Below are 16,419 nucleotides of genomic sequence, written 5' to 3'. Positions count from 1 at the left end.
AACAGGTCTTTCTTTGTGTCAGAGATTATAGGTATACACTAAACCACATTATGCACTACATAATAATTATGCATGTTCATACATTTCACAGCCAAGTAAGTGACAGTCCAGCCCTGTATGAAGATGTAGATTTAGTCATTAGATTAGAAAAAAAAATCCTTTAAATTATTACAACAAGGATAGCACGCTCAATACAACTGAGCAGTTATAAGTGATTTTAATGATTTTTCACTTTTTGGATATGATAATCCTCAAAGTAGCATTCAAAAATATAGTGCAAAATATTTATTCATTTTATTTACAAATAAAATGTGCTGTTCAGCTTCTGATCCTTGCCACAGTAAATGTTATTCTTTTATGCGATGAACAGAAATTATGAGAAACATTTATAGAGAAAAAAGTTAATTTTAAACCTTAGAACAAAGATCTTCCTTCAGTTATATTTTTGCAGGAGTTACACAATATTTTTCAAAACTGTTTTCAGATGAAAAGAAAACCCAGCAAGTCCAAGACAACACTAAAGAATTACATAGGAAAAAATGGTTTTTCAAAACCATAAAGTTAATTTTGCTGTGACAATCACAAAGCAAAGTTCTTATCTACATAGAATATAAATTCATCTTTTTTTTGCAGCCTAAACATAGAATCTTTACAATGCAATGGGTCTTCCCCCCTTTTTGCTGTACAAATTGCCTTTGGGGGGGAAAGTATACTAGCATCTTCCTTTCCCTCTGATGAAACAACAAATGCTTTGGTTAAAGAGCAATCCGTGCACAATAGTGTTTTAACTTGCAAGGCAGCACTCCTTTATTAAGTTGATAGAATTCCACTAGCTGGATGAGATCAGTAAATCTGGTATGACCATCATCGAGGGTATAGAATAGCTTCCCATCATCTTCCAACTGTAAAAATGGAAAAACAAGATTCAATAAAATCTTCTTTTGCTAGAGTATTTTTTTCTGATTTGAATACTTCTTTGAGAAGTGTTCTTACAGACCAACATATTCGTAATCTTAAAACTACTGTGAGCAGAAAAAATACAGTGATCATTTACACATCTTAAAGAAAAGATTTTAAGACTTTTTTTAAAAAAAGACCAACAGGAAAACAATGTATTATTTGACTTCAAGTACACACCTAAAAAGAACAGTTAAATAAGTATAGGAATACTCTTTCTGCATTAACAATACTACTTCATGCCTTTGCTTTGGAATTACAGCTGGGGTTAATACCAACCCTGAGTTCTTAGAGAGGAACAAGAAGAAACCAAGTTTGAAGTTACTCATAAATTTCAACCTTTGCTCCATTCATTTCCATGATTTTCTTTCACTTTTGTAAGGTGTGATGAGGCTACACACCAGTGCAGTGGTGTGCTGGGAACTATTAGCTACACAAGACACTACCCATCACAAGAGTGACATGCTTGCTCCAGCACTTCTTTGTTGTAGGGGGAAAAATTGCTGCAGCTCCAAACATGTATTAGCACAGATGTAGAAGAGAAAGAAGAAACTTCAACAGATACCTTGAAAGATTCCTTTTGATGCTTAAAAATTTACAATCACTATTTCCCTCTTCTAAGTTACTAAATGTTAGCTCTTGCACAATTTGTACTGCACTGCTGACTACATAATTTCTTGATTTAGTTCCTCTACTGCTGATATGTCTAATATCAAGAGGTGAAATAGTGACTAATTGGTATTCATGTAAATAAAGGGTGAAAAAACCTATTCAAACTATTGTTAAAAAGAAAAGGGAAAAAAGATACAAGACTGAAAGAGTATTGAACAGAGGATCCTGAAGTAGGGCTAGCATGGAGTAGCAGATGGTGTGCTAGGGAAAGATGCAGCTACCCTACTTGAATACAGGGGAAAGGAGAAGATATAATGAGCTGTCTTACCTGTAATTAAGAAGTTCTATCTGAAGCAGCTGTTGAACTGCTTATGACTCCTGGATTATTCTACCCCTTTCTACCATGACTGGAAGTAGTTTGTAATTTCTTTATTCTCAGACTTTGGTCAAACCAGGTCAAACTCTGCTAGTTAAGGAATTACCAATGTGAGAATGTGTGAACTCCTGTGCTCCAGCCAAAAACCTGAAAATGGATTATCATTCATTGGACTTTCTTTATGCATGCAATTTTCCTGCCAACACACTGCAGGCAAGAAGAGTTAACAATTCAAATGTCTGTTATGATCCTAATAAGTTAATTCCTTGAAATGAATACCAGACAGATTGCTAATTTTAAAGCTATCAATATTTTGCAAAGTAAAAACTCATATCAAAGTTCTGTTGCTCAAGAACCTATCATCTTCTGCAAGCTAAGAAGCCTGTTATGAGAAAGCATTTATTAGAAAAAGACAGTCCCAGAACTGTATATCAACTCTTCATCTTTCATATGAATGAAATTTCAGGATAGAATCCATTGAAGTGAACTTGCATCAGCTTAGAGCTTAAAGGCTAACAAATACCTTTAAACTAACAAGCTCTCCAATTTTCACAGTACAGGATCCCAAATGTACCCCAAAGTTTTCCTTCTGAACTTTTTACAATCAATTCCCAACTACCCACCTGCAATACCTGTTGCACAGGTTGCCAATATTAACACAAGGCACCTGCTTGCATGGGTGAGGCATGAACTAGCAAGTTGCAGACACACCCTGTCTAAAAGGGGACATTTTAAAGTGCAGCATAACCTGAAGCAACCTAAAATACAAGAGAAAAATAAGTCATCTAGGGATTGGATTGGATTGGATTGTTTTTACCTTGTAAAGAGGCTTTGTAAATTACATGTATTTAGTAAGAAAATTTGCCTTCAGAATGGCTGGAAACAGGTAAGTGTTTAGAACAGTAGAATTTGAAATTCAAAGAGGTAACCTTGATCTTCAACTAATAAGCTATGACTTTACTACAGTAATATAAAATGCCTTGTTTCTTAGAAAATGATCACTAAATTTAGATCAGCAGCAACTGGAACCAAAACCCTTCCTCCCTTAAAAAACAATTTTCTGAAATCTTTAAACAGCACCATTCCAGTAAAACCAGAGTACATTTAAGTCAGGGTATTGAGAATGCAATGAGGGTACTGAATGCAACCAGAAACTGACAGAAAGGAACATGCCAATATTTGGGGGACAACAGCTTCCATGCTGATACACTCTGTCTGGATTAAGCTGTTCTCATCATGATTTATTTTTTCTGGCTACTATCATAGGAGGAATCGCTTTAGTTAAAAAACAATTCAAAAACATTTCCTTCAAGTCAAATTTTGCACTGAAGTGATACAGGTCTTCTCGATGAAAAGCATGGGAAATGTGACCCAAGTCTGTAGACAACTACATCAAAACTAAGAATTACTGGTTCATCCAAGGATTCCACAATGGGAGAGCGAGGTTTTAGCACATTCTCATGAAGGGAAGAAGAGAATCATCCATCTCGGAGGTTACTGAAGACAACTGCAGCGTCCTGCTATACCTGCGCCTAGAGAAGAGAGGGTCTGTTTCCTGATAGGGAAAGGGAAAGTGGTCTCTTCAATTTGAGAGTTAAAGGATATCCCAATAAACTAGAAACATATACTCTTTGTATGGGGTTTGGAAGCTTTTCTAAACCACACAACAGTTATACCAAAGTAAATACTAGAAGTGACTACAGTCAATGAATGCACAGAGATCTTACACCTGGGATTCTTATCAAGGATTATATGTTGATGATCCCATGGGATCCAGTCCATAATTATCACTTTTGGATGAAGGAATCCTCCGTATTCTGTACCTAAACACAACAAAATCCTGGACAATTCTTATAGGTAATCTGATCAACTTATTTCCTCCTCTCAAATAATGCTTCAGTTTTATTCTACATGAACCTTTTTTAGTAGAGAATATTAGCTATAAGCCCTAGGTAAGGCATACAGAAATTTGGTGAATGATCAGAGAGAATCAACAGATAAAGAAAAAAAAAATAGTGCCACTAATTTCTACTGAGAAAGAGCAGAATATGCTAGAAACTTCAGGAGAAAGATACATGGAAGCAAGAGTATTATCTAGTCTGCAAGAAAGGTTCTTGTAAAGAGAGACAAAAAAAGCTCTGGGTCTGCTCAGTTATGTCAAGCATCTGTGGCCAAAACACTAAATGCTCAAGTATTTCTCAACTCAAGAGATGCAGCATGTAAAGAAACTCACATAAACCACCTTGTGAGAGAGTGGAAGCGATGAGGATGGCTAACCATTCCCTCAGGATAACTGGACAATATGTTCAATGAAAACTAACAGAAATATGATTTCAGCTTAGTAACTTCCAGCTCACCTATAAAGCAGCTGGACTAAATAATGATTTTTTTTTTGTTCCTCTGAATATGCCACAGTAACAAGAGAGGTCAACAAAATATGTCTGACTACAAATATTGAAAAAAACCTTAACAGAAGACTCAGTGAGATATGGACACATGATGGAGGCAGTCCAAAACAGATGACTTAGAAATTGTGTACATACTGAAAAGTAACAGGAAACATGAACTCTCTTAAAACATGATTTTCATGCCATCAGGGTTGCTTCTATTCCAATTGAAACAGATTTGTTTAGTTTTTCAAGAAAAACTTTTTAGGATTTTGTAATACTAGTCAAGCTTTAGAACAAATCAAACAGCGAAGCTCAAAAACATTCAATCCTACTAAAGAATACTAATTATATTTAGTGATACAGGTATGATGTTTACATCTCCCATAAAACAACAAAAGAAGAAAAAATCCATCCATATTCTACCACAGTTCTTCAATTTTTTGGTTTTAAAACTCCATATATAAACTGAAAAAACTTACTTACAGGTACAATTTGAAAATGTTTTATTTTTAATCCATGACTCAGTGACAATACAAATGTTTTGGGGTTACTTTGGCTATCACGAACCAGGAATACCCTAAAAGAGAGCAAAAAGTTTCAAAGTAAGAACATTTGAAATCCTTTTATAAACATCCAGTTAAAACTGTTCTAAATTCATTACAGCAAGTATTAGTGAAAAGCATAAATAATATCAATTATATAAGTTAGGCTTTTAATCAGTATTTCTTTGCAAATGTGTCACTGGAATACTTTCTCTTAAGTTCTTCTTCACCTTGTCTATTATGTGAAAAACATGCATTCTCAGAATAAATGACACTGTAGGCGTTAGTTTTTACACTGCATAGAATTACAATACATTTCTTCAGACAGAAAAGCACCCTCAAAGTTTGTGCTTTGAACAAAATTTTTCTTTGGACTCTGACTAGAGAAAACTTGAATTTTCTAAATCACAAGCATTTTAAGTAAAAGTCAAAAGGTAGTTCAACAGGAATTTTACAGAAAAGATAATGCAAGGCACACCAGAATGTTTTTCACATCTGGCCAATCCTCATAAATGCATGCTCATTTCTGCACAGCAGCAAAATTCCCAACAAGACAGAGCTACACTCTGCTTGCTTTATGGAATTATTATTCAAATCATGACACTCGGAATGACCAACAGTGCCACTGCAACTAAAATTCACTGATAACTTATTCCAACCAGAACATGCACAAACATAACTTTGCCATTGCCCTGGTAGAATAATTTGGTAAAGACAAAGGATGATTACCAGCATGAGACAGTTTTCACTGAATCACCTGGCTTGGAATATTGGCAGAGTATTGGCAGAGAACAGTTTGGAGGACAGGGAAGAACCTGCAGATAGCTTTGGAGTGGAGAGAGTGTGAACTGCTCATACTGAGCAGGTCTGGAACAGATATAGCTGTCCATTATACCAAAGAAGGGAAATGGAGGGACAGCAACTGGCAAGCATGCTCCTCTTTCAGGACAGAAAAGAAATGGGCAAAATGGACTTGCAGATTTCCATCAAGTGAGCATTAGTGACCACCTAATCATAACTGTTTGTCCCACCACGCACCAGAAATGAGAGCCCGGGTACCACATGAAAAGAAAGAATTTCAAGGGGAAAAATACCAGCCAAAGGTTTGCAGTGAATTTTCACTGACTTCCAGAATGGATTCAAAGTACTAATTTCATTCTCAAAGTTTTTAAGAGTTCTATTTTTACACAGTAAGAAAATTCCTGGAATTAAGAAACCTGGAGTCCATGTTCATTACCGTTTCTGTCAAAATGCCTGAGCCCCGTTACTGACGCAGTTCCTCCCGAGGGCTGCTGCCAGCCCAGCGCTCGGCTCGGCACGGCACAGCACGGCTCAGCACGGCACAGCACGGCTCAGCACAGCACGGCACGGCACGGCACGGCCCGGCCCGGCTCGGCACGGCTCAGCACAGCACGGCCTGGCCCGGCTCGGCACGGCTCGGCACGGCACGGCACGGCCCGGCTCGGCTCGGCACGGCCCGGCTCAGCACGGCACGGCACGGCACGGCCCGGCTCGGCACGGCCCGGCTCGGCACGGCCCGACTCGGCACGGCCCGGCTCGGCACGGCACGGCCCGGCTCGGCACGGCTCAGCACGGCACGGCACGGTCCGGCTCGGCACGGCACGGTCCGGCTCAGCACGGCCCGGCACGGCTCGGCCCGGCAGGGGCCGTGCACCGCCGGCAGCGCGGGCTCCGCTCAAACCGGCTCGCTCCCACCACCTAGCGGGCTCTCACCCTCCCGGGACACGAACGGCATGCTCACAGCACTCACAGATCCTCTGCACTAACTTCCATACTTTTAATACGTTTGTCATCAATGGCGGGCAACTCATTTTTTTCAGAAAAATGACACTGTAGGAATGTGCCACTTTGTAGATATCCAACATGGGGTCTCTATACCCAGTTACTAGGATCCACATTTAATGATACACAATGTAATCACTTTTATTGGTTCTTATTCATCAATTCTTTTAAAGTACATTTTCTTACTTCTTTCCTAGTTTTATCACACACATAAGGAACATTTCTTCTCCTTCAGATAAAAAGGCCTTAATTATTTTCTAAAATAATCACAATTACCTATTTTACCTACTTTAGTTGTCAAAGAACCTTAAAATTTTTGTTTGTGACAAAAAGACTGTAGCTCACAGAATCTCAGAAATGTTAGCTGCAAAGAGCTTTCTAGACATGCTGGATGACTCCAGTCAACTTCTCCCTCATTAACTTCTCTGCATGACGAGCTGGACTTTTTCATGGGCCTATTGGTAATGCTCTTATCCCTTTCATCAAACATTTACCACTGGAAAGTCTTCAAATATACTTCAGGTGGTAAAATACAAAATCTACATTACCAAATGAACTTTTTAAAGAAATTTGGCTTAACACCATATCCAAAAACTTTCTTCTTTCATAACATGCCTTAAGATTGTTGCTGTCCCTAATTCTGTTATTGGGCTATCCAAATTCTAAAACTACCGTAACTAGTTTATTTAACTGCCTCCTTGTCTTCTAAAAGCCATAATGAGAAACATATTTGTTGGTACATACAGTATTACACAGGCCCTACTCCCTTGTCATATATGCATGAGGACTACTTGCTCAGGATCACCTTAAAAGGCTCAATATGGATTTTTTTTCTCTACTCTCACTCCCAGAAACGAAAGTCTTATTTTTTCCTATTAAAAATGGCTGCATTTCTGGTGATAATTCATGCTTTCAGCTCATCAAAATGATGTCACATGATGTCATGTGTTCATTACTTCACTGTAACTCCTGAATATGTATCTGACAGCATATGAGCACTCCTACTACCAGTGTTCTAAATAATTCTAGATAGTCCACACAAAAGTCCTCAAAATCCCACTACACAGCTATGAATGGCTCCAAGAATATAACATAAACAACACTGTACTGAACCAATGCTAGCAAGGTATTCACGTTCTCATTTCAGTGTGTGTAAGAAATACACTGAAAGATGCATCAGGCCTAGACTGACATCCTGTTCAGAAATATATGTTGGATTCATCCCCATGTCCTGTCCCATTCTTCTAACAAGTGCAAAAATAAATGCAGAGCACAGAACCAGCTTCAAGATGATAAGCCAGGCCTAAAAACAAGACCCCAAAAATTAAAAAAAAAAAAAAAAAGCAAAAGTGGAAGTCCAATTAACCATTCCTGTGCTGGGTTTGTCTCTCTTTCCTTCCCTTCCTTTTTTTTTCCAGGAACCCTTTCTGTAGATGTAGAAAACAATATTACAACATACTTAATCTAAAACTGAAGGAATTTAACCAGCAATCTGATGATCCAGGTACCTAACTGGAAACAGACTCAAGGAAACTGAGATTTTTATGGAATTACTCATTGAATGAAGGAGGCTCAAGTTTACATTTAATACAGGACTAAGGATAAAACTTCAGGAATGAAAATCAGGAGGATTTAAACATAAAATGCCTACTCGCTTTGTCATTTTTTAAATTAATATTTAAATGAAATATTAAAAAAACTAGTCTTATCCTAACATTTATTGTTTACTATTAAAGGATGACATCATTTTTAGTAAATTCATGAGAAATAAGCATACTTTTTTTTTCAATGTCTGTCTCAGCACAGTTCATCTTAGAGTACTGTTTTCAGGCTTTCTTTCCCTCTTTCATCACTAATAGAGATACAGAAGAGTGGTGCCAAGGCTGACAGCTCCAGAGAATCCTGTGCAAAGACACAGCTCTAGTGCTTGGCTCTGAACAGACACAAATAATCAGTCAGTGACAGAATCAAAGTCCTAGATCACCACTGCATGGCTTCCAAATGATACAAAATAAGAACCAACTGATAGCCCTATATAAAAGACTTTTTATCCCTATTAGGCAAGTGCAAACTCCTTGCTCCACCTCCCCCAGGAAGAGGCACATGAAAGCAGGAGTTTTTGGCTAGAAACGTGTCTCAGAGAAGCTAGGTAAAGAATTAACTTACCCATCTACAAGTCCATGCTGCAAAATAAGTCTCTGAGCCTCTTCTCTAGAGATTTTATGATGAAACCATGACTGAGATCTGTGTATAGCTGTAGAAAAAAAGATCAGTGAAAAAACATTTTCCCTTTCTTGAAAGAACCAGTTATTGCATTTTTCTGGCAAGGAATTAACTCACACATACCCATATTAGACATGGCAATAGGACTACCATGGGAGTTGAGTCGGAGACACCCTCTCCTCTGTATGAGAGAGAAGCAAAAATGTGACTTCAAAGCTCTTTTGTTAAAAAATAAATAAATAAATAAATAAACCCCACCAAACCAGAAAATAATATTCTGATAAATCAAAGATATTTATACCCGCCATGCTAATCCTTCTTCAACTGCAACTGAAAGGGCTTCTGTTGGATTTTCTATAATCCTGCTTCTGTGTCCTGAGAAATCCATTGCTACTAAAGAATTTTCTGAAACGCTTCTCTGCAACAAAGAAAAATAAATTTAGTTTGCTCACTTTTTACAAGATCCATCATTTAAAAGCAAGATTCTGAGAAAACATTATGTTTTGTAAATGATATTTCAAGTATTGGCAGTGTTTCTCATCAGAGCCAAACTCATTTTACCCTAGGGAGCATTTATAATTCCAGTATGCTGCTGCAAAGCTCAATTTTGCAGTCTGGCTGGACAGACCATTTTTTTGCATTACTGCAATGGATGACAAATATATCACTTTACCATAAACTGTATTTATATTTTTAACTATAACTAGCCCTTTCCATGTCAAAACAAGTCAGGAAACTGTTATTAAGATGTCCAAGTAACAGGGGGAAAAAAGGTAAAATACAAAATTATTATACATAATGATCCAATTAAAAAATATTCAAAATATTTCATTAGAAATACGTCAGATTTATATGTTTGCTATATAAATTTCCATTCAGTTTAGCATATTTAAGCATGGAAAACAGCAATTTCTATGGAGTACAACTTCTATTTTAATACATCACTTCTAACTCTAATCACAGACTCAATAACTGCAGCATCTGTTACAAAAAATGCTTGTGTTTTTTCTCTCAGTGAAGATCAATTTTGTAACAACTGAATAAGAACATTGAGGTTTGACAAATCAGTCCTAAAAATCACCAAAATGTTTCTCAGAAACCAAGGTTTACACAATCAGGTTTTATAAGAATTGTGATGGCAGGCACTGGAATATCTAATAAATAGAAGAGCATTCTATAGGTTAAAACAACATCTGGACACAAGAGGCCCAGATTTCTGTAGGGTTAGCAAAGCTTCCCAGTCCAAAATCAGAGCAGCTCTGGTTTTTTGGGCTTTTTTTGGTGGTGGTTTTTTTGGGGTTTTTTTTTTTGCTTTGTTGCAATCATGAATATAACTACAAATGGAGGACAGCAATTCTGTAGTTCACTGTACACCGTAGACTAAGGTCTATCTGAGTAACCTGTAAAGAACTTTGCAAAAGTAAAGAATAAGGGCAAATTAAGAGAAAATGTTTGCCTCTAGCAGGGTGGAGGGAACCCTCTGCAGATGACATGGTTGAGAAATGAAGGGATGTGAAACATGGAAGTGGCTTCCTTATGAAGTACGTTCATCAGCGTGTGCACTTAATCCGTGATTATTCAATTTGCTGTTTTATTCATGAATTATACACGAGTAGAAGAACAGTGCCATTGTTAGCAGTGGGATAGATTCTGCCTGTTAGAAGCTATGGGAACTAAAATGCACACAACAGTGAAAGAGAAGACAATCAGTAGTAGCTCTCTGATCCATCATAAGAGCAGCAGCTGGCTATTGCAGCAGCTTCACAGAACACAAACTAAGGCACAGGCAGCATATTAAGCACATGCTTAATAAGCCATGCTTATTAGCAAGATCACTGAAAACTACTTTTGTGAATACCTGTGATAGCAAATGCATTTTTTGGCATTTTATCAGCAAGAACTATAATAAAAGCTTAAAAAAATCACTATAAAATCATTGTCACAGATCTTGGCAAAAAGTAATTTTTATCCAATTTAGCAAAAACAAAACACAAAAGGGATATAAATAATCCATGAAAAAGTCTGAAATGACTCATAAAGAGCAGGGATAACGTAAGATATAAAGAAATGGAAAACCTCATCCAATCCCAACTATCCTACTGAGAAGAAGGACACGATATCTTGTATAGTCTGCTTTTCTCCAAAACAGGAGAAATCTGCCAAATTACGGTTTTCCCCCAAAGTCTGGTCAGTATTACACCAGCTCAAATTCATCTCAAATACTTAAATTTTTTGGGTATTTTTTTAATTAAAGGAGGAAGTATACCAAAAAGGATTTGTTACAATCTTCTTCTTCATCACCATGTGTAACCTTAAACACTTTGCTTCTCTTTTAACACATTTATGGTCCTGCTGCTTTCTTTTCAGAATCTTCTTTCCATTCAACAGCAATAAGCCAATGAACTCCCAAAATACTGAAGATTTTACAAAGAGAAAGCCTTTTAACTCATTTGTTAAATTGAAATTAATTAATTAGCTCTCTAGTCAACCCTGGCAGCCCTAAATATTTCGGCAAGCGTTGGCACATGCAAGGTTTTGAAGGAGCAGGTCAGTAGTGTAACTGACACAAGTTACTTGAAAAGAGCACAATGGCAGAAACATGTATTTATTCATGGAGCTACTGTGGGACATACCATAGGTGTTATATTCAAAGGGCTGCAGCCACTTCTACCTTGATATGGTTGCATGTAATTCTGATACAGCTGCATCCCATACTAAAACCAGAAAATAACATGGTTAGCATTTTGAATTATAAACCTAAGCCAAGTAAGGTTTTTTCCAGATGAAAAAGATAGCACACGCCTTTTTTTACCATTAAAAACCAGGGAGAAAAGCTGTTAGGCTAAGGAAATGTACATCATCACTGTTGCTGCTGCCTTTATAAATGTTTCACTTTGCATGAAATACTACCCATTTAATACACCAACTGGCCTGTTCCTATTTTGTCACAAACAGTCACATTTTAAAAACATTAAAGTTCCCTTGTTGTGTATTCTTGTCGCTTTGTTCAACATTACTCAGCAATCTCACATGAATTCAACATGGTTACACAGAAACATATGCTTAATGTTAAATATTTTCAGAACTGAGGCATCATTCCACCCCTTAAAATGATTTCAGGATTTGAACGCTCTCTTCTTGTGGGGATGAAAAAAAAAAAAAGATTTCAAAGTACAAAATTGATACTGCTATTGCATGGGAACCTAAAATGATGTTACCTCTCTACTCACAACATCAAAATACCACATAGCACACTTAAGCAAGAAGTTAACTCTACACAGAAAAATTACCTTGAGTAACCTAATTGCTGTCATCCAACAGGTCCTACTTTGTTCATCATCTGCACAGAGCTGTTTCAGGTCTCTGGTTCCTCCTGATTTGTTAGGCTAGAAGGCCACAGCACATTTTTTTAGCATTAAAGCATATCTTGAAGATAATACCTGTTGAAATAAAAGCCACTAATTCTCCTATTTTATAATAGACAGCTGAATATTGCTTTCAAAGTGTTAAAGAAACTTAAGCTTACCTAAAAACTGTGGCTTGCTTTAATATGTATCAGAATAATAAGCTTGTACCTTAAAGCAGAATCCATAGTTTGTTGGTGCTCCAGAAATCTTTTTGCCTGTTAAAGACATGTACATATCACTATTGCTGAATTCACAGAAAAACTGCAGATGCCTTGGCTCCTAAAAAGAAAAGTAATGTAATACCGTTAGACTACTTTTAGCCAGCCTCTCCAGATAAGAAACTTGGAAGAATACAGTAGTTATCCTGTTCCAAAATACAGTCTTACAAACTGCAGTTTCAAACATGACGTCATGTTTGAATTTTATTTCAATCATGAAGTCTAAAAAGAGGCAACTCAATATTCATTTCATAATGCAGAGGAAAAAGAAATCAAATCAGTTAGAGAGTTTATTCTTCCAGAGGGGAAAAAACCTCCAGACTATAAGTTATATAATTTCTGAGAAAACTTCCCCTAGATCCAAGCAATAATAAAATTAGAGTAGGAGGCAAGTTTTGAAAGCAGTATGCATTTCAAACATCAAAACAAAATAAACTTTCATAAACTGAAAAACAACATACTGTTATAATTATTGCCCAGTACCATTTCTAACCATTATCTCTCCCCACTAAGTTAATTACGTCAAGGAAGCAAACAAAATTTGCCAAAGGATGCAAACCAGCTCAATGAAAACTTTGGCAGGTAATTACAGAAAATCCAACACATGAATTAACATTGCTTTGAGTAGTTTATGTAAAAGGTTTCTAAACTCCAATGCTTAATACGATAAGGCTTAAAGTACCACCACCAAAAATTTGAACTAGTAGAATGAAAAACTTTCCAGTGAAAAATTTTGAGAATTCCAAAATTTATCTGTAGAAGTTATTATTTCATACAATTAATTACTGTATCCACTTTTCAGAACATCTACTTATACTTCAGAAATTTAACTGTATTTGACAATTTGTCTTAACAGGGTACACTCTTATGAGAAATACCAAGCAGAAACGAAGCAAACTTATCAGGCAAAAAGAAACCAGAGTTTCTAAGACAACACCTTCCCAGTTTTGTATCTCCATATCTCTCTAGATTTTATCTATAATGACTAGATTTATTTTTTCTTTTTTATCACTCTAAGTTTAATTATTTGGTTATAAATTTTGGTTGTTATTATTACAAATGATAAATACATACATATTTGCTCTGACTTCACAGTTCTTGCTCTCTGTCTTTTTTTTTCCCTCTTACCTTAGATGTACCTTTAGTGGAAAAATAAAGGCCAGATCTTCTCAAAAGAAAGTACAATTTTTTCCATGATTTTTTCCCCTGCTCCTTTGCATGCAAATAACCATGAATTTCAGGATATGTGCTGGAGCTAAGGAACATCTGAAAGAAAGTATCAGACATGCATTTTTCTTTTTCTCGGAAATCAGCTTTGTGTTTCATTAACATACTCAGGGCTAAGGGGAATAACTCCTAAATACACTATCACACCACAGTAATTCAGTTATGATCACATCTAATCTCATCAACAGCACTTCTCATTTAAGGCATGTAAGAATGTTACATAACTCCAAGGTATGCTAAGCAAGTTACATATTTATATGGAACCATATGGTTTGAAATGAGAGCATTACTTCTGCAGCATGTGAACTTCTGCAACTAAACTAGTGTAATAAGTACTGATCCCATGCCTCAGACCCTATTTATATAAAACTGCTAATCAGTGCTAACAACAGAAGAAAAAAATTATGTCCCTCCCTTCATCCACCAGAGAAATTAACTGACCTGAGTTAAAATTAATTCAGCAAATCACAAACTCTGAATTACAAAAACATGCAGGTCAGGTAGATATTAGCATTTTCAGAAGTAGGGAAGAAAGGGCTCTGCACCTGAAAGGTGCTTCAGGAAGAGCTTTAGTTGAACCAAAATCAGAGCGACTGGGCCAGTCCCCAAGACAGCTCCTGCCTCTACTCAGGATATTCAATGACTTCTCTTCAGCAATTTCATCAGACATTGTCAGAGTGCAACACAGCTCTTATCTTGCTGAGGCTTTGACAGTTCTACTCAGTCTTGCTGCAAAAGTACCCACTAAAAGTGAGCAACCACATTAACTTTACCCCAATTCCATGTAATGCATTCATTTTTATCACTCTTCTTCCAATAACACTACTCACAACTGACTCTAAATATATTAACCCAGAACTGTTCTATTTCTGTATATACCACAGAATCTGTTATCTCTGAGCTCTTCTAGGAACCTTGCCCCGGAACTGGTCTGTGGTATCATAAATTCTGTCAAGGCTTGCATAGAGGTATGGCACAAAGGATTTTCTGGTCGATATCTGCAGTTTTCATTGCTGAATTTTCCTCCCACACACTTCTATTTCCAGAAGATCTTATTTGAGGAGTGAAACAACAGATTACAAGGCAAGAGATGCACTGGCCAGTACTGGACTCCAGCAGAATTAAACAGTGAACGCTACTTTGGAAGCACACCGAGTACCCTGGCCACTAAATATTACAGTCCAAGATATAGAAGGTTTCTTTGACTTTTATTGTTTTTCTGCCTTGCAGTGAGATGCATGAGTACCAGCTGCAGACCAACCTGAGCTGGTGTGAATGCAGTAACAGGAGCAGGGCCCCACTGGCCAGGGCAGTGCCCCAGCCCACCACCAGGGCTGCATTATGAGCAGCTTCACTGCTATTCACCTGAACAGCCCAATTACAGTAAGCCTAGGTACATCTAGCTACACGTGCTGCTGGCACACAGCTGTGTGCAAATGCAGCTAAAGCTATTTTAGCCACACTGAAGCAGATGGGTAGGTCTGGGTACATGTTCTGGCTGTTCATCTTCCCTTTTGCCATGTACTAACAGGTTCACTGGTGGGAAATATGCAGGCTCAACTGAAAAAGTATAAAATCCATAAACAAAGTCAACTTAAAGCCTTAAGAAAATCTAAACAAGCCAATGTATGCAAAAACAAAAGAGCATCTTTTTAGGCTTTAATGTCTCTGCTGAAACTAAAAGGAGTGGTTGGCTTCCTGCCTGCACAAGTGTCTTCCCCAGGATTTCTGCCATAAGAACTTCAAACCAGAAATGTTGTCATGAAAAACACTTCTCTTACTCAGCAGACCAAAGTGGAGGAGCAATACAATGCTAAGCTTCAACAGTCACTGTTGTACCCATGCTATCAATTAAAATAAAGTAGCAGTAATGCTAGTAAAAAGGCAATCTTAAATCCATCTTTTCCTTTCTAAGGAAAGACAGCTGAGGACTATGTGAGAAAATAGAACATGAACAAGCTGTAGTCAAAACCATTAACTGTCAGAAGGATGAGCAGTAAAAATATTTCAGAGTGAGAACTGAATGTCTGTAATAAATGCCAAAAATGAATTACAGTAGGAAAGAAAATTTCCTTGTTTTTTGTTTCAGTTTGCTTTTTGTTGGGGTTTTTTTGTTGCCCCTTGTCTTGTTGGTTTTTTTTTTAATAGAGATACATATACGTTTATTATAGGAAGGAATGGATCTCTGTTTATGCAGATAAAAATAAGAAAAATCCTTAGTACTGGAAGAAGAGAGGAAAGTTAAACAATAGAACACTGCTGACAGGGACTACTGGTCACACAATATGTAGAAATAAACTCGCACCCTCTTCCCCACACAGTGAAATATATCCCCTGATAAGCAGAGTGGTGCCAAATGCCACCATGTCCTTCAGCTGCTGATATAGACAGCACTGAGGAGTTGAAACATAGGCAGTGTTTCAGGGAGTTAAAGAAGCCATCATTATACTAGACTTTGTGAATCATGTTGAATTTGATGACTGATTTCTTCAAAGATGTGATGACAGCTAGCCAGACCAATGCTACTGGGAATGAGCTGGATTTTTACCATGAACCTGCTGAAAAATTTTGGGAGGACCAAGTCATTCTAGTGAAGAATTGATTCTGAATCTCAATATTGTCCCCTACAGACTTCAGTCCACCTGAAAGGTTTAGACTGGGAGG

The 16,419-nt window shown here is 37.2% G+C and overlaps 1 protein-coding gene across 1 annotated transcript in view; it reads right to left on the bottom strand.

Annotated features, from left to right (window-relative positions):
* Window positions 1-207: 207 nt before the first annotated feature.
* Window positions 208-16,419, bottom strand: part of GRB14 (growth factor receptor bound protein 14) — a 58,418-nt gene continuing 42,206 nt past the window's right edge. Inside the window, exons 6-14 of the mRNA XM_058809497.1 lie at window positions 13,657-13,794; window positions 12,479-12,589; window positions 12,194-12,289; window positions 11,537-11,617; window positions 9,205-9,321; window positions 9,027-9,084; window positions 8,847-8,934; window positions 4,819-4,912; window positions 208-902 (exon numbers count right to left, since the gene is read on the bottom strand). Of these exons, the coding sequence (XP_058665480.1) occupies window positions 756-902; window positions 4,819-4,912; window positions 8,847-8,934; window positions 9,027-9,084; window positions 9,205-9,321; window positions 11,537-11,617; window positions 12,194-12,289; window positions 12,479-12,589; window positions 13,657-13,794 (930 nt within the window). The 3' untranslated portion in view covers window positions 208-755. The remainder of the gene's footprint in view (window positions 903-4,818; window positions 4,913-8,846; window positions 8,935-9,026; window positions 9,085-9,204; window positions 9,322-11,536; window positions 11,618-12,193; window positions 12,290-12,478; window positions 12,590-13,656; window positions 13,795-16,419) is intronic.

The sequence above is a fragment of the Ammospiza caudacuta genome, chromosome 8, assembly GCF_027887145.1.
Source record: "Ammospiza caudacuta isolate bAmmCau1 chromosome 8, bAmmCau1.pri, whole genome shotgun sequence".
NCBI classification, from domain to species: domain Eukaryota; kingdom Metazoa; phylum Chordata; class Aves; order Passeriformes; family Passerellidae; genus Ammospiza; species Ammospiza caudacuta.
Note: the sequence above shows the minus strand (reverse complement) of the source record. Positions and strands in the feature narration are given on the sequence as shown.